The sequence below is a fragment of the Aristolochia californica genome, unplaced genomic scaffold (genome assembly GCF_029961685.1).
Source record: "Aristolochia californica isolate CCGP_79_NKW_82.1479 unplaced genomic scaffold, dmAriCali1.0.hap1 SCAF_2, whole genome shotgun sequence".
Taxonomy (NCBI): domain Eukaryota; kingdom Viridiplantae; phylum Streptophyta; class Magnoliopsida; order Piperales; family Aristolochiaceae; genus Aristolochia; species Aristolochia californica.
In genome coordinates, this window is record NW_027181881.1 from 43,093,994 (window position 1) to 43,121,836 (window position 27,843).

The 27,843-nt window shown below is 38.2% G+C and overlaps 1 protein-coding gene across 1 annotated transcript; it reads right to left on the minus strand.

Annotated features, from left to right (window-relative positions):
* Positions 1-4,074: 4,074 nt before the first annotated feature.
* LOC137955531 (acyl-CoA-binding domain-containing protein 4-like) lies at positions 4,075-27,780 on the minus strand. Its single transcript, XM_068802515.1, has 18 exons — positions 27,504-27,780; positions 27,032-27,102; positions 25,560-25,623; positions 25,361-25,432; positions 24,924-25,112; positions 24,752-24,829; positions 24,373-24,483; positions 24,153-24,219; positions 23,786-23,847; positions 19,875-20,014; positions 10,919-11,045; positions 10,686-10,800; positions 10,303-10,391; positions 9,447-9,530; positions 9,192-9,377; positions 8,747-8,902; positions 7,718-7,777; positions 4,075-4,559 (listed from the first exon to the last, which is right to left on the minus strand). Exons 1-18 carry the CDS (start codon positions 27,678-27,680, stop codon positions 4,389-4,391), a joined length of 2,019 nt encoding a protein of 672 aa, XP_068658616.1. The 5' UTR covers positions 27,681-27,780; the 3' UTR covers positions 4,075-4,388.
* Positions 27,781-27,843: the final 63 nt, after the last annotated feature.

Below are 27,843 nucleotides of genomic sequence, written 5' to 3' on the forward strand. Positions count from 1 at the left end.
TCATTGAGGAAAGTAATTATGTCACACCTCAAAATTCTAATGATATGGCTACTCTTGTTAGCTATGAATTACCTGTGAGGCGCAATCGGGGTAAACCACCAAACAAATATTCTCCCAAAGTGAAGGGAAACAAATCAAAATATCTTATTGCCAATTATTTGTCGACAAAAGAATTGTCTGAACCCCTCAAGAAGTTTGTAAATAAACTCTCCTCACACCATGTTCCCACAAGTGTTGATGAAGCTCTAACAAACCCTAGGTGGAGTCAAACCATGAAGGAAGAAATAGATACATTAATGAAAAATGAGACCTGGAGTCTTGTTCTTTTACCTGAAGGTAAAAGAACAGTGGGGGTGTAAATGGGTATTCTCCATCAAATACAAATCCGATGGAGCAGTTGAACAGTACAAGGCAAGGCTAGTTTCAAAAGGATATACACAGACATATAGAGTAGATTATCAAGAGACATTCTCACCAGTAGCCAAATTGAATACTATTACAGTTTTATTATCTCTTGTAGCTAATCTTGATTAGCCATTGCACCAATTTGATGTTAAAATGCCTTTCTCCATGGAGAACTTGAAGAAGAAATCTACATGGATGTTCATTCAGGATATATAGCAAATTCTGAAGCAAAGATGGTGTGCAAACTCTACCGAACTATATATGGTTTGAAACAATCTCCTAGAGTGTGGTTTGGGAGGTTAAGTTTGGCAATGCGAAAATGTGGTTTTAAACAAAATAACTGAGATCATACACTATTCTTAAAACATTGATGATTTAAAGTAATAATTTTAATAGCATATGTAGACGATATGATTATTAAAAGAGATGATCCAAAAGAAATAGCAAGACATCAAGAGCAATTGGCAACATAATTTGTGATAAAAAATCTAGGAGGACTCAAATATGTTTTGGGAATCGAAGTTGCCAGGTCCAAGCAAGTCATATTCTTTTCCCAATGAAAATATATCTTAGATCTATTATCAAAAGTTGGACTATTGGAGTATAAGCCTGGAAATACCCCAATAATCCTAAATCACAAGCTTGAAAAATACCCAGACCAAGTGCGAACAGACAAAGGAAGATACCAGAGGTTAGTTGGGAAACTTATTTATCTCTCCCATACATGACCTGATATCGCATATGCAGTAAGTGTAGTAAGTCAATTCATGCATTGTCCAAGTGAAGATCATATGAATGCTGTGAATCAAATTCTTCAATACCTAAAGTCATCCCCTGGGAAAGGACTCATGTTGTCAAGAAACCATCACCTAATGGTTGAAAGTTATATAGATGCTGACTGGTCATGGAATATTTCAGATAGAAAATTCACCTCAGGCTATTTTACGTTGGTTGGAGGGAACCTAGTTACCTGGAGAAGTAATAAACAAAAGGTGGTAGCGTTATCAAGTGTTGAAGTTGAGTTTTGTGGGATGACTAAGGGTCCTTGTGAGCTTCTCTGGCTTCAGAGATTATTAACCGAAATTGGTTTTGGCCCAAACTGTGAGATGAACTTATTCTGCGATAATAAGGCAGCTATTGATATTTCACATAACCCGGTTCAACATGATCGGACTAAACATGTAGAAATAGATCGACACTTCATCAAGCAAAACCTTAAGGCAAAGATAATTTGATTTAGGTTTGTTAACTTTGAAGACTAGTTGGCAGACATGCTTATAAAAACAGTATGCAGTAAGAACTTCTACAACTCACTTGGCAAGTTGGGCATTAGAGATCTATATGCACCAACTTGAGGGGGACTGTTGGCGTGAGATCCTCCAGAGGAGGACTTCTTCCTCCATCAAATTGTCTTCCAGATCCGTAAAAATGGAGGAAGAAGTCCTCCATAACAATAGCTTCGGAGATGATCCGAGAGACCAGTTTAATTCACATGTAATCTTTGTATATAAATATTGATGTATTTGAATGAAATGAGGTAGAAGAAAGAAAGATTTTACCAAAATTTAACAATGAAGTCTTCTATTGAGCGACGAAGGTTGGATGGTGTCAACATGCTATGAGTGTTGCAAACGATGGGTTGGATGACAGAGGACTGGTTGTCGACGATAGTTATGGATGTCAGTGATGGAAAGAAGGGAGAGAAAGGAGGGATGCTCGTCGATGATGTTGTGTGTACTTGGAGCCTCGATGAGTTGTTTTTGAAGGATTTCGGTGATGCAGTAGACTTCGACGCTAACGAAGCTTAGGCTCAGGGATGTATGCGACTATCGTCGGTCGAATATAGGTGCATGACTACAAGCCTACTGCTCAATCCCTTTTCTCTTTGATGACGGCAACAACGAGCTGGAGTCTCGAAGGTCGAATGAGTTGAATGAAAGGACTTAGGTGAGTTATGACAATGGTGGAGGAAGATGGTAGGTTTAATTGTACAGATGGGTCTTCGGCGATGAGAACATTTGCTCTAATGTCATACTTGATGCGGTATGCTAGTGTTATGTTGTCGTGAGGGAGAAGAGAGAAAGTAGAAGGAGAAGAGGAGGAAAGGAGGAAGAGAGGAAGAAGAATGGAAGTAGGGAATTGAGAACAAGGAGGGAAGAAAAAAGAGAAGTGTCGGGGGAGGAAAATTTTCAACTTCATTCAATGATATTGATTTTCAAACATGGGTTTAAATAGAGACCAAAATATCCTTGTGACAAAATAACCAAAATACCCTTGTGACAAAATAACCAAAATACCCTTAATGATAAAATACCCCTAAAGACCAAAATACCCCTGAATAGATAAAATAATTACTTTTAAGGATGATATAAAATATAAATAAATAAACTAACAACTAATTTATTTGAAATGTCTCACTCTGCAACCACAAAGTGGTGGGTCTTGTTGTAATTTGGTGTCTTCAAATATAGACTCGTGTAATTGGTGGCACACAAAAGGGTGTCCTCACCAAGCTTCCTAGTTATATGAGCACTCATGATGTTTTTTTTGTCAAACATCTTATACCTTAGCATGGGAATGATTTAAAGGAAGATGAATGTTTTACCTTGAGGACAAGTTCTTACCTTTCTTTGAAGACTATTGTAAAGAATATAGACAAAAATTTTAAAAAAGGGTTCAATTTTATTTTATTTAGATGTATTTTCTACAAAAATCTTGTCTCAATGCTGTTAATTAATTCATCAATGTTAATGGGTAACTGTAATGAAAAAACCTGTTCTTGGAGGTTATAAAGAAGGGTTGAAGGAGTATTTCCTTCTATGTTTTTCTTAGTTTTTTTCTGCAATATTTATTTCACACCCAACTCTAGCTTCTAGACTGTCTGTGAGAGAGCATCTATATCTTCTAAGATTGGATTTTCTGATACCTGGTACTGACGACGTACCAGGTATCAGTATAGTCATCCTTGGTTTTACTACCAAATGGCCTGTGGTTACTAGAAAAAAAATCGGTCATGTTTATTTAGTACATAAGTGGGGTATTAGCTGGTTGTGCTGCAACATTGGATCATATCCATTTGATCTTTTGAGAACTATTTTAGCATCACAAGGTGAGCGTATGACTTTCAAAATCTCTGCTCAGTGATTCATTCCGGATTGCTGTTCTGTTCGGACTCACAATATGATAATTATTTGTGTGTTTATTTCTTCAATAACTAAGAATCGGAGACACAATGATTGATAGTCATGCTCACGTTTGAATTCAACATCAGAAGCTTGTTCGAAGATCATAGACATAATGATGCAGTACATTAATAGAGACGAGTATAAAGAAACCTGTAGTTCCTATTTTAAAATCAAGTTCTAAGAAAAGAACTTCTTAGTCCTTCTCTTTGGAGGAGCAATGTTAAACGTTAATTCTTTAAGCTTCCTTGTATTTTAGCCTGTGGAAACAAATTTTGGTTAAATCTTCTTTTTCTTTCGAGTATTTATTTTGGAAACCCATTCTTTCAGAAGCCGATTATTTTGTGGAACAAACGTGCTGAATTGATTGTCATTTTAACCGTTCCATTTTAGCTGTGGGGGTCTTTTTCCAAAGCCATGTGCGATTGAAAATTGTTGTCTTCAACTAGTGGCCATTAATGTTGAAAGCTTCTATAGAAACGCATCATAAGATCAATTGTATTTATAGAAAGAAATATGTGAGACATAAGCCAAATTCTCAAGCGGGGCCCCAAAAAGAATGATATTTCACACACAAAAGCTTTAATACAATGACATTGGCGCACTGATAGAAATAATACCTGAAAATTACAAAATACTATATACTTCATGGCTTCAAAAACAGACATTATCGATCTCTTATTTGCCATCATGTGAAAGAACTGAATAAATGGAGATGAGAAAAGGGAAGAAAGCTACTTATCGGTTAATAGTAGGGCAACATATGCTGGTGGTCTACTAAATTTTTCGAGGTTCCGGCTTCTAGGAAGGTGGTGTTCCTGCAAGCCAACCCCACACACCACCAGAACTCTGCTTCTGATTTGCCGTCAAAGCAGCTTGTTCAGAAGCAGCTTTTTGTCGCTGCAGCAGCTCTAGTTCCTTTTGCAAAGTCTCCATATTCTGTAGCTTCTGTCTCAGCTCTGCAACATCAACCTGAATGGGGAAACTTTTAAGTTTCAGTTGTATGTAGCAAAATCATTTTTGGGGAAGGCAGCATTAGATCTTATACGTGTAGTAACAATTAGGTGTGTCCAAATGGAAGCATGAATCGCTAGTATTAGAACAGAGAAAGGGAAAACAGAAATGGACACACACATACAAGAACTGAAGGCTTTGATATTCAGAGCAAAACTATTAATGATAGACTCACGAAAACAGATTTTGCAGGTGGATTATAGAACGTTTCTTTCATGGACAAAAAGATTGTCAGAGACTCGTGATAACTGGCATAACCTAATGCAACTTTGTAGGCACAACAGCATACACAGTTCTACGAAGATCTATCAGTGGGTAACACAAAGCAACCTTACAGAAAAGGATGACAAACCTAAATTTAACATATTAACCTCTTCGACATGTGTGCAAGTGCATTATTCTGTTGCAAAAATGGGTATAATGTATCAACTAGGGATTGCCTTCGATTTCTTGATTATAATATGCATTACAAGTCCAACTGGCATTATTACATTTACCCAGTCTGAGAGAACCACAAGCAGTGAAAAAAAAATACAACCAATAGACACAGTAAATATCATGACATGCTCTCCATGTGCAAAGAAAGTTAAACTTCCAAGGACCTAAGAAAGGAGGGGGGTTATATGTATGAGAAATAAACTAAATCAAAGCAAAGCCAGGCCACAAATCAATTGAACTTGGACCAAAATTTGTCTAGTTGTGTAAGCAGGCTTCTTTTCTGTTTATTTGCCTTCTATAAATCTTGCTATTTGCCTACTTCAAGTGAGCTAAAAATCAACAACCTTTGAAGCATACCAGCTTCCAGAGACATTCCCTACATGCTTTCTTTAACTTCACCTTTTGTGATTTTGAACTTTATTTGAATTGAATTGAGCTAGCCCATCTCCAAAAGCTCTATCTATGACTGTGTAATTGACATCAGTCTTTCATATCTATTACCTCCTTGGAACAGGCTTCTTCAAATTAGTAATCTTCATACTAGAGGGCAGGATGCTCTGTCTGAGATGACCGCAGGAAGTCTTGTGGAAAGGCAGGTTAAATGTCAGGGAAATTCATAACCAACTGAAGCAATTCCAAGGTGTTGAGTTAGATTTGTTCCTCAGAGAAGTCACTTGACAAGGAAGTGAAAAGGCTTTCAAATTGGAACAAGCCTATGTTGATATTTTAAGTATCAAGGATGAATCATCAGCACAACTGATGATGGGAACATAAGAGAGCACAAACCCCAATTCCATTCCATAGTACAAACTCTGATTACATTTTATAGACAAAGCCAGCATAAGAGGCACTCCCAGCTCCATATAATGAAATAACATCCACTGACAGTCAGTCACTTGTAGAAGTGACATAGAACTGCCAAAAAGAAGCAATAAAGTGTTAGGTTTCTTGTGGGGTCCAGCACTAGGGGTGAGCACAAGTCAGGCCGGAGGCTGGTTAACCAACCTTTTCCCTGTTCCAGCCCCACTCATCCCCATATCCCCCCACTATTCCCCCATCCCCATAACCCCGCCTCGTCCCAAACCTGGGTTTTCCGGGTCGGGTCAAGGCCTCTGCAAACCCAACCCAATGCCCACTCCTATCCAGCCCCTCATGATGGAACACCACACTATCCCCCCATCCCTGTAACCCCGCCTCGTCCCCAACCCTGGGTTTTCTGGGTCGGGTCAGGGTCTTCGCAAACCCAACCCGATGTCCACTCCTATCCCCACAATAGAAAGGACCCAGCCCTTCTTTAAGTAAAGAGGAGCAAAATAGGAATAAAGGGCAAAAGTTACCTTTTTGAAAAGAAGAGTTTAAAGGGCAAAAGAGAAAAAAGTGGAATGAGAGTTTTCCCAAGATAAAGAGGGCAGTAACATTGGGGAAGAGGGGAGAGGAAAAGAAAAAGAGGAGAAAAGAAGAAAGAAGAAAAGATGGTTCTTTTTGTTAGATTTCTTGAAGGGAAAGGTACTTCGCACTATTTTCTACCATTTTGAGGTAGGTTTCTCAATTAAATAATCATTCTATTTGCATTTGGGGGCTGGATTAGTGTTCTATTTCATCCGGTTGGGCATACCCTAAGCCATTGGAAGAAGTTCTTGAAGGTTTGAAGGGGGATTAGAAGTGGTTTAGCTGGTGTGAAGTATCTAGTGATTCCTATTTCAATTTTACATCTTCTGTCCTAGAAATTGTCAACCTCAAGTTTTAGAGGAAAACTTAAGAATGATACTTTTTTTATCTCTTCAATTGATATAGTGGATGCTCACAAAGTTGCCCCCTGTTTTTTCCCATAACTTTGAAGGATTTTCCACATAAAGGTTTTTTTGATTGACTGTATGCTATTTTTATAGTTTGACATTACTAAATGTCCAGCTCATTAAAATTTGGGTTTGAACATTATTGGTAATATTATGGGTTGTTAGATATTAGATCCAATTCACGCATAAAGAGGAAATTGGTCCCTTTTTTCCCATCAAGGAGGATCCTACATACCTACCAGGAATTTCTCCCTTTTGACTTTTCAGGAGGATGTGGGATCTCAAGTAGGAATATACACCTTGCCAATGGCAATATGACCAAATTTTACACAAGGATATGAACAGGATCAAGAAGAGAAAAGGTAAACTGACAGCAAGAAAAGTCATTAGATAAACAAATGGGGCATGATTATGAGGACATGTTAAACAAACGAGAATTTTACTACCAAAGCAAGGGTTTGTATGAGATTATCAGTGACATAACCCCACCATCTACAGCACTGCAAGAGTTTGTATGAGACTAGCAGTGATGTATCCCCCACCATCTACAGCACTGCAAGGGTTTGTTTGAGAGTAGCAGTGATATACCCCAACCATCTACAGCACTATGTAATGGACTAAGGAGACTTAAATAGGATACCCATCAGTATCCTGCCAAATCTACATTTGTCAGGCTTCTTTCACTATTTGGAAGCTCAGTTACCAATCAAAGAACACACACACAAACAAAAAAAAAACTGCAAACTGAGAGTTGCACATATCCAAATCAATCCAGCTTAATTTAGTTTCCTCGAGAGAAATGGCCATGAGAGAATACTAAGTCAACACAATTATATATTAGAGGATTAACCAAGGAATCATAATGAGGTCTAAAGTGCAAACCTCAAGCTTGAAACACCTTGACTGCTCTGCTGCAAGCTGACCACGTACAGATTGGAGCTCCTAGAAGAAACCATAAAAAGGTGAAAATATCAGATAGGAGGACAAACGGGGAGTAATTAAATCTGTATGTGGCTTATGTCCATAAAATTGAGAATCCAGTTGTCTTTTCCAGAATAAAGATACAAAGTGCTCAATTGGTGAATGCTGCCTAACTCTAACCTACACAGAATGACTAGAAACAAAAGAGAGACACTGCTAGTCAGGAAAACAAACACAGGAAACACAGCATCAAGATTGAGGAAGGATGTATAATGCAGGCACCACCAGATTCTCAATAATACTAACCCAGAGACGTACTCTCAATGTTGCTACTGACAAATGATGGAAGAATTCATATAATGCTTGCTGAAGGCAATCAACATTCTCATCCAGTAACAGGAATTGTAGTCATTCATTGATCCATGCCAAAAGTTTTTTAGGTTCCTATGCCATGCTCAAACCCACAAAACTCCATTTCAAGGGATTATTAAAGCTTCAGTAATCAAAATTTAGAGCTAATAGAGATCTTTCCTACCTTTCGATGGTTGATCACCCCTCAAAATCATTAACCAAATGATCATGAGATCTATAAGAAGAATTTCCATGTTACAAGCTAACTCATGTATCCAACCTGCTGAACAGTGTGCTTTCAAATCTAAGAAATGCATCTTCATGAAGTATGTCTATGACTCAAATACCATTATGTTCCAATCCTGCTTGGATATAAAAGAACAAAAAAGGAATATACATAACACATAAGAGATAAACAGAAAGAAAAAGGAAATTAACATTATCAGACTTAAAAAGGGGGAAAAAGGAGCAGAAAGGCAATTGCAAGTGATGACATTGGACTGAGGGAATTACATGAATGATGCATTAGAGAAACTCCTGGATACACTTAAATGCCTTAGCAAACAAGATAAAAATCACTCATTTGATAGGATAGCTTGCATCATATGCAAATGCAGTTTAAAAGCAAATGGTGCTTACCTTGGTAAGATCTGTATTCCGTGCCTCAGCTTCAGTAAGCTCCTGCCTCAGCTGAAGGGACTGCATCTGCTCTTTGGTTAGTACTGCTTCCAGCTCCTCTTTTGCAGCTTTAAGGGAAGATATAAGTCTCTCACCGCTTTCCTCACTTTTTATGTTCTGAAAAAGAAAATATTTTTCAGTGAGCATTAAAGATTAGAAATTTCTGACCAAGAAGCAAGCAAAGCCACTTATCTTCAATAATATGGAAAACCTTTATTACATCATCATGAATTTTGCCTATGCTTGTACAAGCTTCAACTAAACATCTTACACAGATCAACAGTGTCCAAATCTAGATTTGTAGTTTATGTTTTATGTCCCACTTCTGAAAATTTTGTTAAACCAATAACAAGAAAAAGAGAAGAATAAAAAAAGAAAGAAAGAAAGAAATAATATTAATCCATACCACAGGTTCTGAGTCGACGTTGTCCATTACAATTTCCCTGATCTTTCCATCATGGCCTGCTTCGAACTCAGACTCCATATCCCTTGTGTTTGCTGTGGGAAGAAGTGCAGCAACACTATCAGGTATAGGTCTCTCCATCATATTTGATTGTAAGGTTGATTTGTGACTTGGTTTCAGAACATTAACCTGCTCAAAAGGGAAGAACATCAACAAAGAAACTATTAGAGAAAGAGAAAGTATAAAGTTGTCACTCACCTCATTGGTGTACCTCCCATTATATCCTCCAAATGAGACAAGAACATCTTCACCATTATAGGAGCTCACAACCAAACTCAGACCCTATAATAAGCAGTTCTGCTGCATTAGCTACAAATAGGAAGGATACTTACATGTAGCTCAACAGATTGAACTGATTATTTCTCTTTATGAATCATAGAAAGGTCTTTAAAATGATAAGTGTTTTCTACAAAAATCAAGGTGAGCCAATGACCATGCAATGCAAGGTTTCCTTCCTCAAATAGAAACGTTATAACAGTTCGACTTTGATTTTCAAGGATGTCTCTGAGTTAGTTCCTAACAACGAGTTCAGATTCCTTAGAAATGTAAGATGCCAAGGACCAACTCTCAAATCAAATTGGATCAGTTTTCCACTCACATTATTATTCTTATGGTTCATAATTAATAACCAACAAAAATTATAACTTGGCCAATGGGTTTGCTAATACTGCAATACAACTTGCAAATTTCATGAGTCTCATCAGATTTCAGAAAGGTCAATACAGTCTATACTGAACCTTTGTATTGGATTTCTGGAGATCTCCTGATATGGAAAACCAGGATTTGGCCACTGAAAAATGGAAATTAACACAATTTTGCACTTTCTGAACCCAGGCAACCACGAGCTTGGTAAGAATTCAATGCCCAATCTGCAACATGCTCTCTAGCAGAATGGCTAACTTCAACTGCTTAAAAGAACTTCTTAAATTGATCAACTAACATTGTTACTCACAAATGCTTCCCTAAACACCTGCCACACAATTCCTTACTTAAAGAAGTGAAACTTCACAATTGTCCTTGTTGAATATGATAAACTTTAAGAGGAAGATGATACCTCACTAGCAGCCGGTACACGTCCTTGGACAGTGGTCACAACTGACCAAACCAACGTTGACATGTTAAGAACTACAGTTTCAGATACACCTGCAAAAAAAGGAATGTATTACCACTCTGAAGGGCAGCAAGTAGGCAAAATTACAGTGCTAACACAGCTGATATCAACAAAAGTTTACTGACATATATACACTTTTATCTGTAATGGATACTACCGCAGGAAGGAATACAAACACGTCCCTTTCAATCTTGCTGAAGAATGCTTTTTAGTTGAAATTTTACAATTTCTGACTCCAATCCGCAGAATTGAAGTGTAGTTCAGAAAAAAAAAGGAAAATAAGAAAATAAAAAACACAGTTAAAAATACTATGTTTAAAATGTTACCACTCTTATTATCACCCCCTCCCACAATGAACCAGTTCTCGCCTATCGTGACACCAGCATGTCCAGCCCTGGGTGATGGAATCTCACCCTGCAGTGCTGGTCTTGTCCATTCCATCTACAATAAAACCATTTCCATTTAGAGTTTTACTAGTATAGCTTTTCTCTCCAGTTTGACATTTAAATAAATATACTTTGAGTAATTTCAAAAATATAATTTGAGAAAGGTCACTTACACTCTGTAGATCAAGTACATGGAGATCATTAAAGCATGTTGCATGTGAACCACCACCAAATATTAGAAGGTATCTCTCTACATGTACTGCAGCGGCATGATCAGACCTTGGAGAAGGCGGTACTCCACTAGGAAATAATCAAAGAAAAATAGGATCAGATAAAAGCAATGATAAACATCATGTGCTAATAGTACCCGTAACCTATTGCTACTTAGAAATATCTACATAAAGGTTTGGCTTTAAAAAATTTTGTGCCAGACATGATGAACTTCCAAATGCTAAAAGTTTTTATCATTTTCAATAAGCCCAGATAATAAAAATTGGCTCCAACAAAGGCTGTTTCAGACAAGGAGAATTTGTATAATTTGATGTGGTGTGTGTGTGTGTGAGAGAGAGAGAGAGAGAGAGCAAAGCAGAGGGTAGTAAGACCAAATTATTCTTATATACAACACTTCTACTACTACATAATACAATGCTGTAATTATTACTTAAACATATCAATTCCACAGTTTGAAACCAAGTCGAATTGTTAAAATACCAGTTCAGGGGTATTTGGATTATTTCTTATATTATGTTTTATCCTAGCTTATGTCTGTTAGATAGATAATGTTTTCATATGCCAGTGGTTCAAGTTTCATTCAAATCAGAGGTGTATTTTAGAAGATAGATAATATTTTGTATCTAAGGGCATTTTTGTCCTTTTGTAGTTATCATCACTTAAACCCTGAAATAAAAACAAGAATATCATGCGTTTCTGGCATGAACTTCAATGCAGCCAAGGTTGCTTGCTGTCCTCTTCTTCTCTGTTTTATCCTAGCTTATGTCTGTTAGATAGATAATGTTTTCATATGCCAGTGGTTCAAGTTTCATTCAAATCAGAGGTGTATTTTAGAAGATAGATAGTATTTTGTATCTAAGGGCATTTTTCTCCTTCTGTAGTTATCATCACTTAAACCCTGAAATAAAAACAATAATATCATGCGTTTCTGGCATGAACTTCAATGCAGCCAAGGTTGCTTGCTGTCCTCTTCTTCTCCTCTCTTAGTTTTCTCATTTTCTTCCCCAAATCTCTTAATTTTCATGATATGAGAACAGTTAACATCAATCTTGGGTAGATTTCTTCCAGTTTTGTGGCTCTTTTCTCAATCTTCAGCAACTCCATTGAAGATTCTTCCCAGAGATTTGGACAGGTAAGGTAAAGATCTCATCTTTCCCCTTTTCTGCCTGCCATAACCTCTTGGTTAGGGGCTACTACTTTTAATTGAATGATTATTGAGATTTTTTTTGAAATGAGACTATTGAGATTTGAAGCCATTCAATGCTCTCTACTGGAAGCATTGCTTCATTCCTGCCCACGTCATACCCAATACTGCCTCTATCATCAACCCAAAAGCCTGCATCATCTTAATTTCAGGTAATTGGATCATTCTTCATTCAATTTGCAGTCTAAATTGCTGAGTATGAGTACTCTGGATTGCTAATTGGATACATTGATTGTTGTTTTGCCCTAATTGAGTTGATTGTGGGGCCCACTTGCCAGCGCAAACAAGTTAATTCGGGGAAAGTGATTGTATTTGGTTATCGATGCCATATTGGGTTGAATTGTGATTATTTGTTGAATTGAATGACTGAATCTAGCACACAAATTGTTGTCCAAAGGACTACTGAGAGCTTAGATAGAAAACACTCTCAGCTTATTCAAATAACTACAATCCGATAGAATGGATCAAACTATGTGAATTAGTCAAGGTCTGTTTTGATGTTTTTGACGGCTAGAAGGATAACCAAATACGTTACAGATGATGCCCCTATACCAATTACTGAAGACTAGGAAGCAGAAGACAATCTAGTTATGACCTGGTTGGTGAACAATATGGGGTCACAATTTAGTGACCAGATTTTGAGTTGTGGTATAGCAAAGGCAATGTGGAGTACCCTGAGTCTATTTTATCTCAAGAAAGTAATTTGTCTCAGATCCATAATTATACATCAGGTACTTCATTATGAAGCGTGGGAATAGATTATTGATAGATTATTTCACTGAGATGAGAGGGATGCTACAAGAAATTAGCATCTTTCATCCATTAATGGCAAATTTTGAAAACATCCGTAAGAAGGAGAATTAGATTCAGGTAACCAGGTTTTTAGATGGGTTAGGCTCTGAGTATGACGCCACTAGAGCCCAATTATTGGCCATTGAGGATGTGACCACCTTAGAGCAAGTCTTTAATAGAATTCTTCGGGCATAAGTTGTGGTAGTGAATAAAAATGACACAGGTCTATCAGATGTTGCTGCTTTTAACCTTCAGTCATACTGATAAGCCTGATGGTCAGTTTTGTATTGGTAATAATAGAGGTAGAGGTCGCTCTTTGTCTACCCGTGGCCGTGACCAAGACGATAGAGGGGATCGCAAATGCATTCATTGTGGTAGGTCAAACCATATTTCTGATTAGTGTTTGGAGAAATTTTGTAAACCTACCTGGGTCAATTCCGTAGTCACGGAAAAATATGTTTCTTCTCATATTGGGTCTTATAAAGAGATTTAGTAGTTACAATGATTGGGCCAGTTGACTGCACCATCTATTACTTCTCTTACCATTGAGTCTCATCCTTCATCCTTTGCAAGTGCCACAATGGGAGTACAGGTGTGACTGAACTGAATATGTCTCATTCTCCCTCCTAGATCATTGGTTCAAGAGCCTCTACACGCATGTCAGGAATGTCCTCCTTATTTCAATCTATTAATCCATCTCCTTCGTATTGTCGAGTTACTTTAGTTGATAGGTCCACCTTTCCATTTAAGGGGAGGAAACTATTTAATTTTTTTTTAATTTTTTTTTTTGAAAAGGATGTGTATATATATAAACAAGAGAATTACAAAAATTACAAAGAGGAGAGCACGTCCCTGACAACCATGGATTGCCATGGATTGTAGGGTAGCTCCGTTTTTAGCAAGCGCATCGGCTGCCGAATTAGCGGATCTCGGAATGTGAGACCAAAGTTCTGTTTGTTCCAAAGTTTTCAATCAACACTAAGTCTTTAAACTGTTCAATAACATTTTATCCTACTACCTGCGTTTTCGGGATTTGCAAACGAAGAGGAAGGGAGGGCTCTACCTGTTGGATGATGTTTATGTTCCTCGAGATGTGGCACTTACTACTGTTGATTCCTCCTACTTAAGACATCTATCCTCTGTTAAGCTACGTCAATCTTTCCCTTGTTTGCCAGCAGATATTTCCTTTGATTATGAGTCTTGTCAATTGGAAAATCATCGTCGAGCAAGTTTCCCAGTTAGTTCTAGTCATAACACCAAATTGTTTGAATTAATCCATTATGATGAATAGGGTCCATGACGGATTCCTAGTCCATTTGGTTTCAAGTATTTTATGTTGAATATAGATGATTTCAGTAGAGTAACTTGGTGTATCTCTAACTCGAGAAATCTAAAGTGTTTGATGTATTTCATAATTTTTTAATGAAATAAAGAATCAGTTTAGTGTTTGTGTTCATGTTCTTCGTACTGATAATGGATTAGAATATCTTAATCACTTCATCGTTTTGTGCCTCACATGGTATTACCCATCATATGTCTTGTCCTTATACTCCTCAACAAAATGGGGTGGCAGAACATAAAAAACAGACACCTTTTTGAGGTTACTCGAACGTTGTTATAGCACATGAATGTACCTAAATCTCTTTGGGGGGATGTAGCTTTGACTTCTTGTTTCTTAATTAATCACATGCCCTCTTTTGTTTTGCATGGTCGGGTTATTGTACAGGTTTTGAAACCAAATTGTAAATTATGTTTGGGACTTCACTTGATAAGTTGTCACCTTGGTTTGTCAAATGTGTCTTTTTGGGATATTCTCGTCAACAAAAGAAGTACAAATGTTATGACCCTGTTCGAAGAAGACATTAGCTGATGTGACTTTCTTTTAGCATACTTCATATTTTGCATCGTTTGTTGAACTTCCTGTGTCTTCTAAATCATCTTTGGACAGTCCAATTCTTATAGCTGTTTTGAACATACCTGCTCCATCAGGTTCTTCTTTGCCTCTTCGTCTCTATAGCCAACGTCCTCGTGCTCCAGCAGTGCCTCCAGTAGATACTACTATTGAGCTTTCTCCTCTCGATCAATCGTTTTCCTCTTTGCCTACAAGTCCCATTCTATCAGATTTAGACTTTCCTATTAGTCTTTGGAAAGATAAACAATCTTGTACTTCTCATCTCATCTCAAAATATGTGTCTCTTGATTTCTTGTCCTCATCCTTTAAATCCTTTGCTATGTCATTGTCTATTTCCACTGTCCCTTATTCAGTGCAGGATGTTTTGTGTTCTCTTGAGTGAAAACGGGCTATAGATGATTAAATGAGTGCTTTAATGTCTATGGAAACATGACATCTATGTGATCCACCGGCAGGGGCAGCTATTGTGGGGTGTCGTTGGGTATATACCATAAAATATAATGTCAATGTCTCTATTGAACGACAGAAGGCACGACTGGTGGCACAAGGATATATACAAACCTTCGGTGTTGATGTGTTTGAGTCATTCTCACCTATGGCCAAACTTACATTTGTATATATCTTGGTTTCTGTGGCAATTAATAGAAGATGGCCTCGCTTTCAACTTGATGTGAAAAATGGTGATTTACATGAGAAAGTCTATATGGAGTAACCTCCTAGGTACATTGCTCAGGGGGAGATGGAGAAGGTATGTAAGCTACAAAAGACTATTTATGGACTTAAACAGAGTCCACGAGCATGGTTCAAGAAGCCATTGACCATTCTATGTTCCTATTCAAGTGGTAAATTGGTGTTATTATCTCGGTGGTCTATGTAGGTGATATTGTACTATATGGTGATGATCTCGAAGGTATTGCAGAAGTTAAAAAGTACTTGGCCACACATTTTACGACAAAAGATTTGGGCTCCCTAAAGTACTTTCTTGGCATTGAAGTTGCTCAAAATAAATGAGGTATTGTTCTCTCACAGAGAAAATATGTATTAGATATGCTACAGGAACATGGTTTGTACCTACAGATACTCCAATTCCTACTCTCAAGAACAACTCGGTAGATACGCTTGGTAGTTAAATTGATTTATGCTATGGTACCAGGCTGAATATATCTTTTGTTGTGGGAGTTGCAAGCCAGTTTAGAAAAAATCCTCAGAAAGTGCATTTAGAAGCTGCCCAAAGGATTTTAAATTACTTAAAGGGTTCACTTGGAAAAGGTCTATTTTATACTCAGGATGGAAAGATAGATGTGCTTGGATATTTTGATGCAGATTATGTTGGGAATAAGATGGATAGATGCTCTACATCAGGCTATTGTTGTTTTGTTGGAGGTAACCTGGTAAACTGAAAAAGTAAGAAACAGACAATTGTGGCTAGGTCAAGTGCAGAGGACAAATATAGAGCAATAGCTCACATAGTTAGTGAGTTTATGTGGATTAAGTCTATTTTTCTAGAATTTGGTTTCCATATACCAGAACTTATGGTTATGAAGTGTGACAATTAGGTTGCCATCTTCATTGCTAGCAACCTTGTATTCCATGAGAGAACTAAACATATAGAGGTCGATTGCCATTATGCAAGGGAAGGTGGTAACTCCATATGTGAAGTCTTCAGACCAGATGGGAAATGTGTTTACTAAGTCTTTGGCAAGATGTGAACATGCATCCTTCTTTGCCATGCTAGGTTTGATTGGTATCTATTCTCCACTTGGAGGGAGAGCATAAAATAGCAGTTTAGGATTATTTTGGTCATTTTATATATTTACTTTATTCCAGCTTATGTCTGTTTTTTTTTTATGAAAAGTGAATTTATTAAGAGAACAAAAGGAGCTAACTCCTGACAACAAGAGATTGCAAGGAGGCTCCTTGCTTGGCTAGGGCATCAGCCACAAAATTTGCTGATCTCAGGATGAGAGACCAGAAACAATTAACTCCAGCTTATGTCTGTTAGATAAGTAATGTTTTCATTAGTTATTCACAAAGGGCAAGGGGCTTTTTTGAAGGGGAGGGAGATTCTGGACTCTACTATGGCTGCTCACGAACTTATTGATCATTTTCAGTGCAACAAGGATCCTAGAATTGCCCTAAAGTTAGATCTTGAAAAGGCTTTTGACAAAATAAATTGGATCCTGTTAGATGAGATCATGGAAAAGATGGGTTTTGGCAACAGATGGAGATTCTGGATAAGAAGTTGCGTGGGCTCGACTTCATATTCGCTCCTCATCAATGGCTCTGTATGTGGTTATTTCAAAGGGACCAGAGGTATTAGGTAGGGAGATCCCCTCTCCCCGCTTTTATTCAATATGATTGGTGAATTTCTATCTGCTATGTTCTATTCGGTAGGTAATCTTGGGTGACTCCCCCCTACTAGTTCCAGTTCAGCTTATAATATTCCCATCCTTCAGTATGCAGATGATACCATAATTTTCAGAGTCGGCACCACTGATTGTGCAAAAAAGATTAAAGCTGTGTTGGGGCTTTTTGAGGTAGCCTCTGGTCGGAAAGTAAATTGGGGAAAAACTTTCTTAATGGGCTTCAATGTTAGCCCTGAGCTTCTTAGTGAGATGACAAGTATATTTGGATGCACAATAAGTCACTTACCTGGAACATATCTTAGTATACCACTTTTCAATGGTCGTATATGCAAGAGGCTTTGGAATCCGGTGGTGGAAAAAATGGAATCACGCTTTGCATCATGGAAGGGATGTCTTCTTAGTAAAGCAGGGAGGCTCATCCTTCTCAAATCCTGCATAGCCGGTATCCCCAATTATACCCTATCTTTCATGTCTTGCCCTGTTGCAATTTGTAAGATTATAGATAGGCTGAAAAGACGATTCCTATGGAGGGGATCGAGTGATGCTTTCAAGTACCATCTGGTTAGCTGGGATGAAGTATGCATGCCAAAGAATATGGGTGGCCTGGGAATCTGGAAAACTAGAGATATGAATCAAGCTTTGTTGCTGAAATGGCTATGGAAGTTTAATACTCACTCCTCAAATCTTTGGAAGGAAATGGTTCTCACAAAGGTGGGTGGGGATCCTCATTGGTGGATGTCTGGTGGGAATCATAGAGCCCTCTCCCCAATATGGAGGGCTTTATACCTCTGCTTCCAAAATTTCATTCGGCTAGTAGATTCTATGCAGGCAATGGTAGATCGCTCAAGTTTTGGGATGATTTGTGGATTGGGCAGGAGCCTCTGCAGGCTGCATTCAGGAGTCTTTATCTTCTCACGACTCATAGAGAGATATCAGTAGCAGAAGCTTTTGAGGGGGGGGGATATGAATCTCCATCCTAGAAGAAGTCTCTCGGATAGTGAGGCTCTGGAGGCTCGTCGATTGATGGACCTTGTTGCTTCATTTAAAATCCGTCCTTTGGAGGCTAACAAGCTCATTTGGTGGCCAGACAAAAAGGGTTCCTTCACGGTCTCATCAGCATACGACTTTTTAAACAGCAATAACCCAGCTTGGAGGGTGAATGAAATCAAATTTGTATGGCATTTATGTGCCCCTCCAAAGGTAAAGTTGTTCATGTGGAGTGCCTGTCAAGGTAAAATTCTCTCGGCAGCTGTATTGCGAAGAAGAGGTCACCCCTCAGTGGATCCTATATGTCCATTCTACAACTCTGAAAATGAAACTACCAGCCATATTCTTCGCCATTGCAGCTTTTCTTGGAAGGTGTGAATCAACATTCTTGGAAAGTTTGGTTTTCAGTTCTGCATGGCGGCTGGTCTGCTTTCGTTCAGTAAATCTCTCATGGGTACCCCTATGCTGAGTCTTGGAAAGATGACACTCTCTGCATGTGCCAGTTTTATGCCGTGGGGTCTTTGGAATGAGCGAAATAGAAGACGTTTTGATGCAAAAAGTGAATCTTTAGACCGAGTTGCGGACAGAGTGGTTGGGAAAATATCAACTTGGCTATTAACCAAGAAAGCTTTCTTTCCTTATCTGGGTTCCTCCATTCGTGAAAATTGGAGAAACTTGGCATTGATGCACATTGGGAAAAAGCCTCCGGTCATGAAAGAATGGACTCCTCTTGATCCTAGTTTCCTAAAGTTAAATTTTGACGGTTCGTCTCTTGGCAACCCTAATATTTCTGGTTTCGGAGGAGTTATTTCAAACCATTCCAGTAATCAGCTCTTCACTTATGCCGGCCCCCTTGGTATATCAGACTCTACGTCTGCTGAGTTGTATGGTCTCCTCTCCGGTCTTTGTGTCTTCAAAGATAAATGTAGGGGGCCTCTCCATGTTGAAGGGGACTCCAAAGTGATGATAGGTTGGTGTGAGAATGCGTCTTCTCCTCCGTGGAGGCACTGGGATACTTTTAAAGAAATTTTAGTTATTACCTCAATTGTTCCTTGTATTTGGTCTCACATACCGAGATCCGCTAATTCGGCGGCTGATGTGCTTGCCAGGCAGGGAGCTACCCTACAATCGTTGGTTGTAAGGGATGTGCTCCCACAAATTTTGTAATTCTCTTCTGGTTTATTAATACATCTTCATAAAAAAAAAATGTTTTCATATGCATGTGGTTCAAGATTCATTCAAATCAGAGGTGTATTTTAGGAGATATGTGATTTTTTGTATTTAGAGGCATTTTAGCCCTTTTGTAATATCAATTAAATCCTGAAATAAAAAGAAACCCATGCCTCAGGCACGAACTTCCACACAGCCAAGGTTGCTTGCTGTCCTCTTCTTCTCCTCTTTTATTTCTCTCATTTTCTTCCCCAAATCTCTTAATATTCACAAATAAAAAACTAAACAACTCTAAGAGAAAACAGGCATTTTTCAGTAAAAACCAAGCTCATGAGAAGTATTTCCTTGTGTAGCAAAACTGTTTAATTAATCTTTTCAAGTTGCATAGTTCAGGCAGGCACCTAAAGAGGTAAAAGAGTTTTCTGTTTTGGGATAAAAAAAGCTCAAAGCTTTCCGGAAAGACTCACATGGCATCAATATCATCCCATGTCATTGTTTCCAGGTCAAGAATGTGTAGATCATTTAAGAGAGATCTCTTGGCATCTTGACCACCAAACATGACTAAACTTGTACCAACTAGTGTGATTGACTGACCACCTCGAGACACCTGAAATAAAAGTAAGCAACTAATGGGTACCATAACTCTTATATTTCAGAAGTTTACTACAAAATGCAGTTAAGAGATTCCAGACCAAGAGATGCTGAAAATTTGAGAAAAACTAAGAATAACTAGACGTACAAAAATTAAATCAAATGAATTATATATAAACAAGAAACACCAAAGATGATTCACAGATATAAGAGAAAATGTAATTTATTCCCAATCATTCATTCTTCTCATAAGTGCTCTCAGGCCTGGTTCACACTGTTACCATATTTTGGAATTCATATAAGTTAGAAGTTATATTAATGTTAGTTGTTTAGATATTTACATGTATGGTGTCCAATTGACATCCACTTTCAGAGGACCTTTGGGTGGGAAGTCACACAATCACCTTGAATTCCCCCCTCTATCGACCATCAGGAATGTAAGGAGGTTATAGTTAGTCAATTTTTTAACCAACGGATGGCAGCAGCTGGAACCTCAGTATTAGGAGAGTGCTATTTGACCGTGAAATTCACAAGTAAAACTTTTGCTTAGCAAACTAAAGAACTTATACATCTGTACCTTTGGGTCTGACCATCTTATCTGGACTGCAACTTTAACAAGGCTATCATTGGTTGCCTCGTGCCATCACCGTCTGGTGGTGGTGATTAAGCTACCAACCTTGCTAACCCAGTGCCAACTTAGAAGATCCTTGCCCCCCAGAAAGTGAAATTTTTCTCATGGTGGCTCATGAGGGATATGTTCTCACTTGTGACCAACTGCTTCGCAAAGGTGTGGCCATCCCAAACCCCCATTATTAAAACTGTAATTCTGAAGCTGAGACCATTGATCACTTATTCCTTCTCTGTCTCTTTGCACACAAGGTCTAGTCCTCCTTCCTGAGGAGTTTCAGTCTGTCTTTCTGCCTGTCCACCAGCATCTCTGAGTTCTTGGCCAGCATCTACCTCATTCCTCTCCAAAGATGGGAATGCTTCTCTGGTGCATGACTACCTCCACCCCCCCCTGGTGGGACATCTGCAATTACACTTTGCCTTGACAACCCGAGACCTGCTAGTTTTGGAGGTGTTAATCGTGACCACGAGGGAGCCACTCGCCTGTCTTACTGCAATCCCATTGGCATTTCCGATTCCAACTCTGCAGAGGTCCATGGTCTCCTTAGTAACCTCCAAATTTACCATAATCATTTCTTCCTTCCAATAATTGTGGAAGTAGATCCGAAGACTGTTATTGCTTGGGCTCAAGGGTCTTCCCCTGCTAATTGGAGATTTGATCAGCAATTCACGGGTATTGAAGATCTGGCAGAGGCTCCTAATGTCAGATGGATGCATGTTCCCTGGGATGCGAATTCTCTAGCCGATCACTTTGCTTGTCTTGTGAATGCTCGACTTGCTCTAGTAGTGAATTTAGGGAGCTAGTGTTTGTATTTAGGTTTTGTTTGCCCTTGGCTTTGTTTGCCAGTTTTGCACTTATATTATTTTCATAATAAAATTTCAGCCCTTTCCATTATATTTATATATATATATATAGATGCAGTGTCTCTTTCTCAAGAGGAATATCATGCCTTTCAAGAATTCTCTGCTTCTCACTCTTCTTCCACGACTACTAAGTCACATCATATACAAGTTTTTAACTTCTACTTTTTTTAAACTCTTGGATTGTTGATTCTGGTGCCACTGGCCAGATGACAACATCAGCTCTGAACTAAATGGTCTGATGCCTATTCATAGATCTCAATCAGTGCCCTTGGCTGATAGATCTTTATCAACAAGAGCAGGAATACATGCCTATTAAATGTGTTATGGTGTCTATTAACACATGAATGCCCCTAAATAATTTGGAGTTTTACAATTCTTATTGCTTGCTTAGCAATTAACAAAATTCTTTCTTTCTCTTTTACAACATAAATTCTTTTACAGTTTTATACCCCCCAGTTTCACCTCATTCTATTCCTCTTGTGAATTTGGTTTACATTTTTTTTCCTAAATAGCTAGTGATAGGCTTTTCCTTGAAATCAATTACTATATAAAAGAGGGAGTGCAGCATTGCCCTTGGATTACTGACGAAATGCATTCCCAACAACAAGATTTTGTCAAGAAACACCTTCTTTGGCTAACTGATCAGTATTGAAGAGTATGTCTTCATGAGAAAGGCCAACCCAAGGTGATGGAGACAATTTTCTCAAACTTATTCACCAATTGTCAGGGGAAGGGGGTGTGGATGAGCCTTGTGAACCCTGAGATTGCTGTTACTAAGCCATCTTCAATCACCACAAGAGCGCTATACATTATCCTTATTGCCATAAAAAAATAGCGGTCACTTAAAAAAAAGGCCTACGATGCATAAAATCAGAAGTTATCAATAAATTTTTGTTCCAATAACTACTTGTAATATAAAAGTACCTACATTGGCTTATTTTGCTTTTTATTCACTTTATAGACTGTTATCATCCACTAATGGTTCTTCAAGGTTTCACAAAAGTTTCCTTTGGTTTCTCAATTTTTAAGTCTCTTGTGGCTCTTTGGTTGTGCTTCAATTTTCCATTTCTTTTCCCACTTTGATCGCCTATTCTAGTTACTGTTGGATGACTAATAAAGCTAAGGCTGAAGCAACTCTGTCATCAATAAATTAACTCATTAAAACTGCTGAAGAATCTGTCATAATTCAACTCATCCAAGGAGGTCAGTTGCTCCTTGGAACACATAAAGGAGTTCATTTTGAAGGTTGACGATGTCATCATGATCAAGCACCATGAAACTATTAATTGAGGAAAACAGAAATGGTAGGCGCTGAACACGTTTAAGGTTTTTGCTGGATTTTAATGGTGGGAAGATGAAAAGAGAAAGTGGGTTGGGTGGAGAAAATGAAAGATAGGGAAATATTTAGGCACGAAAATGGGGATAACTTGATTTCTCTTTGAGGGCAATCTGATCTCCAAAACCTCGATGAACAAGACAACTGATTTGGGTTGAAGTGGGACTGACCTACTCCTTGACCATCCTTCTCATACAAGCAGTTCATAACAAGAGGTGAGTGGGACTCCCTTAAAATGATTCTTAAATCACACAAATGTCTTTATCCCCTCCTAACAAACGCCAACTAAGTTTCTCTCTTAAGCCCATGCAGATGCTTAATCATTCTGTCCCAGGGCCATGCAGGGGCCAAGGACACTTAAACCCATTCTCATTACGATATAAACCTAATTGCAGTAAAACATCAAAAGTTCCCAGGGCCATGCAGGGGCCAAGGACACTTAAACATTCTCATTACGATATAAACCTAATTGCAATAAAACATTAAAAGTTCCTACCAACAAGAGTCCTAACAAGAGATTGAAGAGCTTATAGAAGACAAGAAAACCATCCATCCTCCCAAGATATCTTTCATGTGATTTTCCTCAATCTAGTGAAGGATTTACTCATGCACTTGTACACTTGTCTCCTTTTCTTAGAGAGAGAGAGAGAGAGAGAGAGAGAGAGAGAGAGAGAGAGAGAGAGAGAGTTGAAGGATTAAACTTTTCTCATCCTTTTTGAAGGTAGTAGATTTGTATTATAACACAAAAGTACCAGTGAGGAAAGCTGCAAGACTGACAGAACCATTTAAACGGAAGGTCTATGCATGCATTCAAAGAGGGGGATCACAATATAGAGTGCTTAAACCTTTTTCAACATTAAAAATCAATGCCTATTTTCTAGGTCTTTTCTCATTCGAACAGGAAATTAAAATGATTGAGCATGCCAGTTTTCACAAAGAAAATCAAGTGGCAAAAAATACCGGTGCCTCTCCGTATGTCTTTAAGTTGGACCAAGTACCACTGTGGGGGTCAAATTCCTTCACTGCAAGGGTAAAATACAAAACACAACAAACTTGAATAACAGCAATGTACCATAAAGCAACAAATTATACTGTAGAAGCACAGGTGACTTCGGAATGCTGTGACTACTTTCCAGAGAAAACCACTCCATAGCAGAAGATGATCAAATTAATTGTTCATGGGCATCTGAATGAATGTCTGAGAGGCTAGAAAATGGTTTCCACCAACAGAAAAAAACAATCTCCAGAATTCAACATAAACATCAGTAATCATTTCCAGCCAGAACAAGTCCTGACTGAATGAATTATAGTGAAAACAAGTCAAAACCTGTAACAGTCTCAGAAGGATCTTTTGTGTGTCCAGCAATAGAAAGAAGCTTACTTCCCCATGCTACCTGCATAAAATATGAAATAATTAGACAAACCAGTAAAAAAATGGAACAAGATTATGTAGTAGCATTATACCTAGATGCATATGCTAGTAACTATCAGGACTTGCTCCTGCAAAAAGACCACAACTGAAAAAGAGAAGGTCATTCCATCCCTACCAAAGAGTGGCCAGCACAGGGAGCCAATGACACTGGGGATGACAACTCTGAAGGCTCAGCAGCAACCTTTGCTTCCACTTTGGACCATGTCAAGGTTTTCAAATCCAGAACCTGAAATCATCAAAAAGAATGTAAGACTTCACCTAATAGCAAGAAAAGAATGTAGTTTAATATGGAGGATTAGGCATAAATTTTTTTAAAAAAAATGCCAGAGATTTTGTCATATAGTTTAACCTTTTTCCATTGTTCCAGATTTTTTTTTAGAAAAATATTTTTTATTTTTCAACACTATCCTACTTTTTGGATCCAAATGGACTCAGCTAGCATAAGCTAAATACCACAGGAGCAAAGGATAAAGAGGCCTACTGTGAAAACATACCTGGAGGTCATTAAGGTAGCGACCATTGTGGTTTCCCCCAAAAACATACATCTTATCCTGAATTACGGCTGCCCCGTGCTACAAACATGTGAAGTCTCAGTAAAGTGCACAACAAAATAATAACCACTCAGAGTGGGAAAAAATTCCAAGTAAATGGACAAAAATCAAGTACTTCATATCGTGCTTTAGGCTGCTGGCCTGATACAGATGGTGCAATCCACTGATCGTATATTTCAACTGAAACCAATCCCTCCAAGACAACATCTTTGTCCTGGGTCTCCAGACTCCCATTTTCTTCAGAAATAGTCTTTGGCTCAGGAAGTGAGTTTCCATTTGGGGTGACAGATTCCAGTCTTGAGTGCTGTAACAGAGCATAAACGTGCCCATTAAAGAGCTTCAATATGCTAAGAAAACAGGTGTGCTAAACTTTCACTTACCAAACAAGTTAAGAAGAGTATATTCCTATGCATGAGATACACCAAAGCTAATTCTTTTCATAGCTTTTAGAACAACATGGTCACACACTGATTGGACATCCAGAGATACAGGCTTGCATGAATAAATCAACCAATTCTAGATCTTTACAGAAAACAGAAACATGCTACTCACATTCATCTCCACATCTACAACAGGCTCCGCAACAAACTCAGGAACTCTTGAGTACCAGGCAGGATCTTCTTCCTATTGGAACACAAGCACAAAAAACAACAAAATATAAGATAAATTTATAGTCATAAAAATACAAAAATGAAGTAAATATATTAACATCAAATTTTACAATACAGATGGACCATCTACTTAATAATACCTCTAAGATTTTCACAAAGAGGCGCATAGCTTCTGTTGAAGCCATGTTTCCAAGTCCATGCCAACTGAAAAAAAAAAAATAATAATAATAATAGAAATGACAACTCTGAAGAGTGTAAATGAGGCTACATTAGAGGGAAGTGAAATATAATCACTAGAACTTTAAAAAATGACATAAAATTCCAGATGTAGCTAATTTCTATTATGCCCTTTTCCAAAATAAATTTGTTTCATGTAATCTATCAATTTCTTTCATACATAGTTGTCAGCATTTTTGTCCCTTAAGGGCAAAAATATTTCAGCATTCCAATGACATCAGACCAAGAAAGATAAAATACTAGAAACAATGGAGTAATGAGCAAAGAACTTAACTGTTCAAATCAATAAAAAGCACAGAATCTGTTTTGATATACTAATACTTAATCTTATTATTGCCCAAAAAGAAATTTTTTCAGGTCTGGAAGCTAGATACTGAAGCAGGGTATACAGTCACTTAGTTATTCTTGATGAAAAGTTGCTCATATGTTGTATGGCCAACAAACATGAACTACAATGCACCAAGAGGTTCAATAGGAAATTGGTAGTTATATAACTAGAAGAATACTTCAGATGGTGAGAAATGGGGAAGGATAATCAAATTCAGAAGTACGATTATTCAGAGAGCATGAATTTGGTCTAATCGTCTGGCAAAATAATGACTGAGATAAAAATAAAAATAAAATCCTTTTAACAGGCCCAAGTAATAACAATATTATTAAACTAAATACAGGGGTCTGAATCCTAGGCTTGATAGACTACCTCAGACTGACAAAGCACTTCTAAGGAAGCTGAGCCAATGGCATTGTTCATAAAATGCTACGGAGATGTGCTTGATTCTCTAGTTCAATGGTAAAGGTAAGGTGGAGGGGAAGGGGAGGCTCTAAGACATGCATAGGACAGATGAATATTAGCAGGAGGTCAAAAAATGGTGGTCTCACAGCATGAATTTAGCTAGTCTAGGAACAGGAGCATTGGCCAAATGCTCAAAATGCTGATTTCCAGGATCCTATGATGACCATTACTAATTGATATTATGATGAAGACACGAGACGTATAATGCAAAGCTCATCAAGCTGCATTAAATTTTCCTCATAATGAGAACAGCCAGACACTCGTTGCTAATAATACTTGAAGCTTCTTAAATCATTTTAACATGTGGAAATCAGAAGAAAGCTCAAAACCTCGTTGCATGAGGCAAAGGTGTAAGTGTCAGTTGATGTTATGCTAAATGTTCCATATGCCCTGAAACTAAATGGGTATCGTTCAAGGCATAGCAGACCCTCTTTCTTCTTTCAGACAGGAAAAAGGATTCAGAACAGGTGCCTTCATTATACTGTAAAAGCAAAGATAATGATGATAACGATCTTAACAGAAAAGATACTAATAAGGTTGCGATCATTCATTCTATATAGAGTCACTAAATTTACGGTATACCTTGTCCATTTGCTGTGCTCCACAGGATTCCAAGCACGAGGTTTCGGAACAGTACAAGGTCCTACTATCGCCTGCACCACATAAATGCGACTTATCAGATTGGATGTTCAACAATTCACGAAAGTCCAATTACATGACAAGTCTCCAACTCAAGGCCTCAATGCATACTCAAGGAGGTTGAATTTTTTGTTCGATCACCGGCCAAAAGAGAACAGACGAAAAGGACTCGCCATTCGTCAAACGAACTTTACATAATTATTCGTAGATCTACCATCAGATGAAGCGGATCAATTTCCTCCGGTAATAATCACGTCATTAAAGCCCCAGCCTGACCTCAATTTTTAGATGACGCTCAAAACATTTAAGATCTCAGCTGTTGTTTAAATGAGGACACCGAAACCTCATGAATTTACAAAAACAAAGGACATCATATCTGTGAAGGATTCGAATGAATCACGGTTCACGTGCTTACTTGCTGATGCAACCCGTAAAGCAAGAGTGCTACATCGTTGTTGAATTTCGAAATCGCGCCTTTGCTGGAATTCGGAGATCCACCAAAGCCAGCGTATGATGCGGCAGCATAGAATCTTTCTGGATAAGCGAGGCCAGAGCTTGTCCTCGCCATCGCCATCGCCATCGCCATCGCCATGAACTGAAAAAAGAACGCGGAGAGAAGAACACGACTTCAAGAGGAAAAGAACCCCGTGCGTATGGACACGTCAATGGAAGTGTTAGCTCTGTTACTTCCCGGGCTGTGAACCGTGCAGAACGAAACTGCCGAGGAACCGACGACGATACTAAATGACTAAACC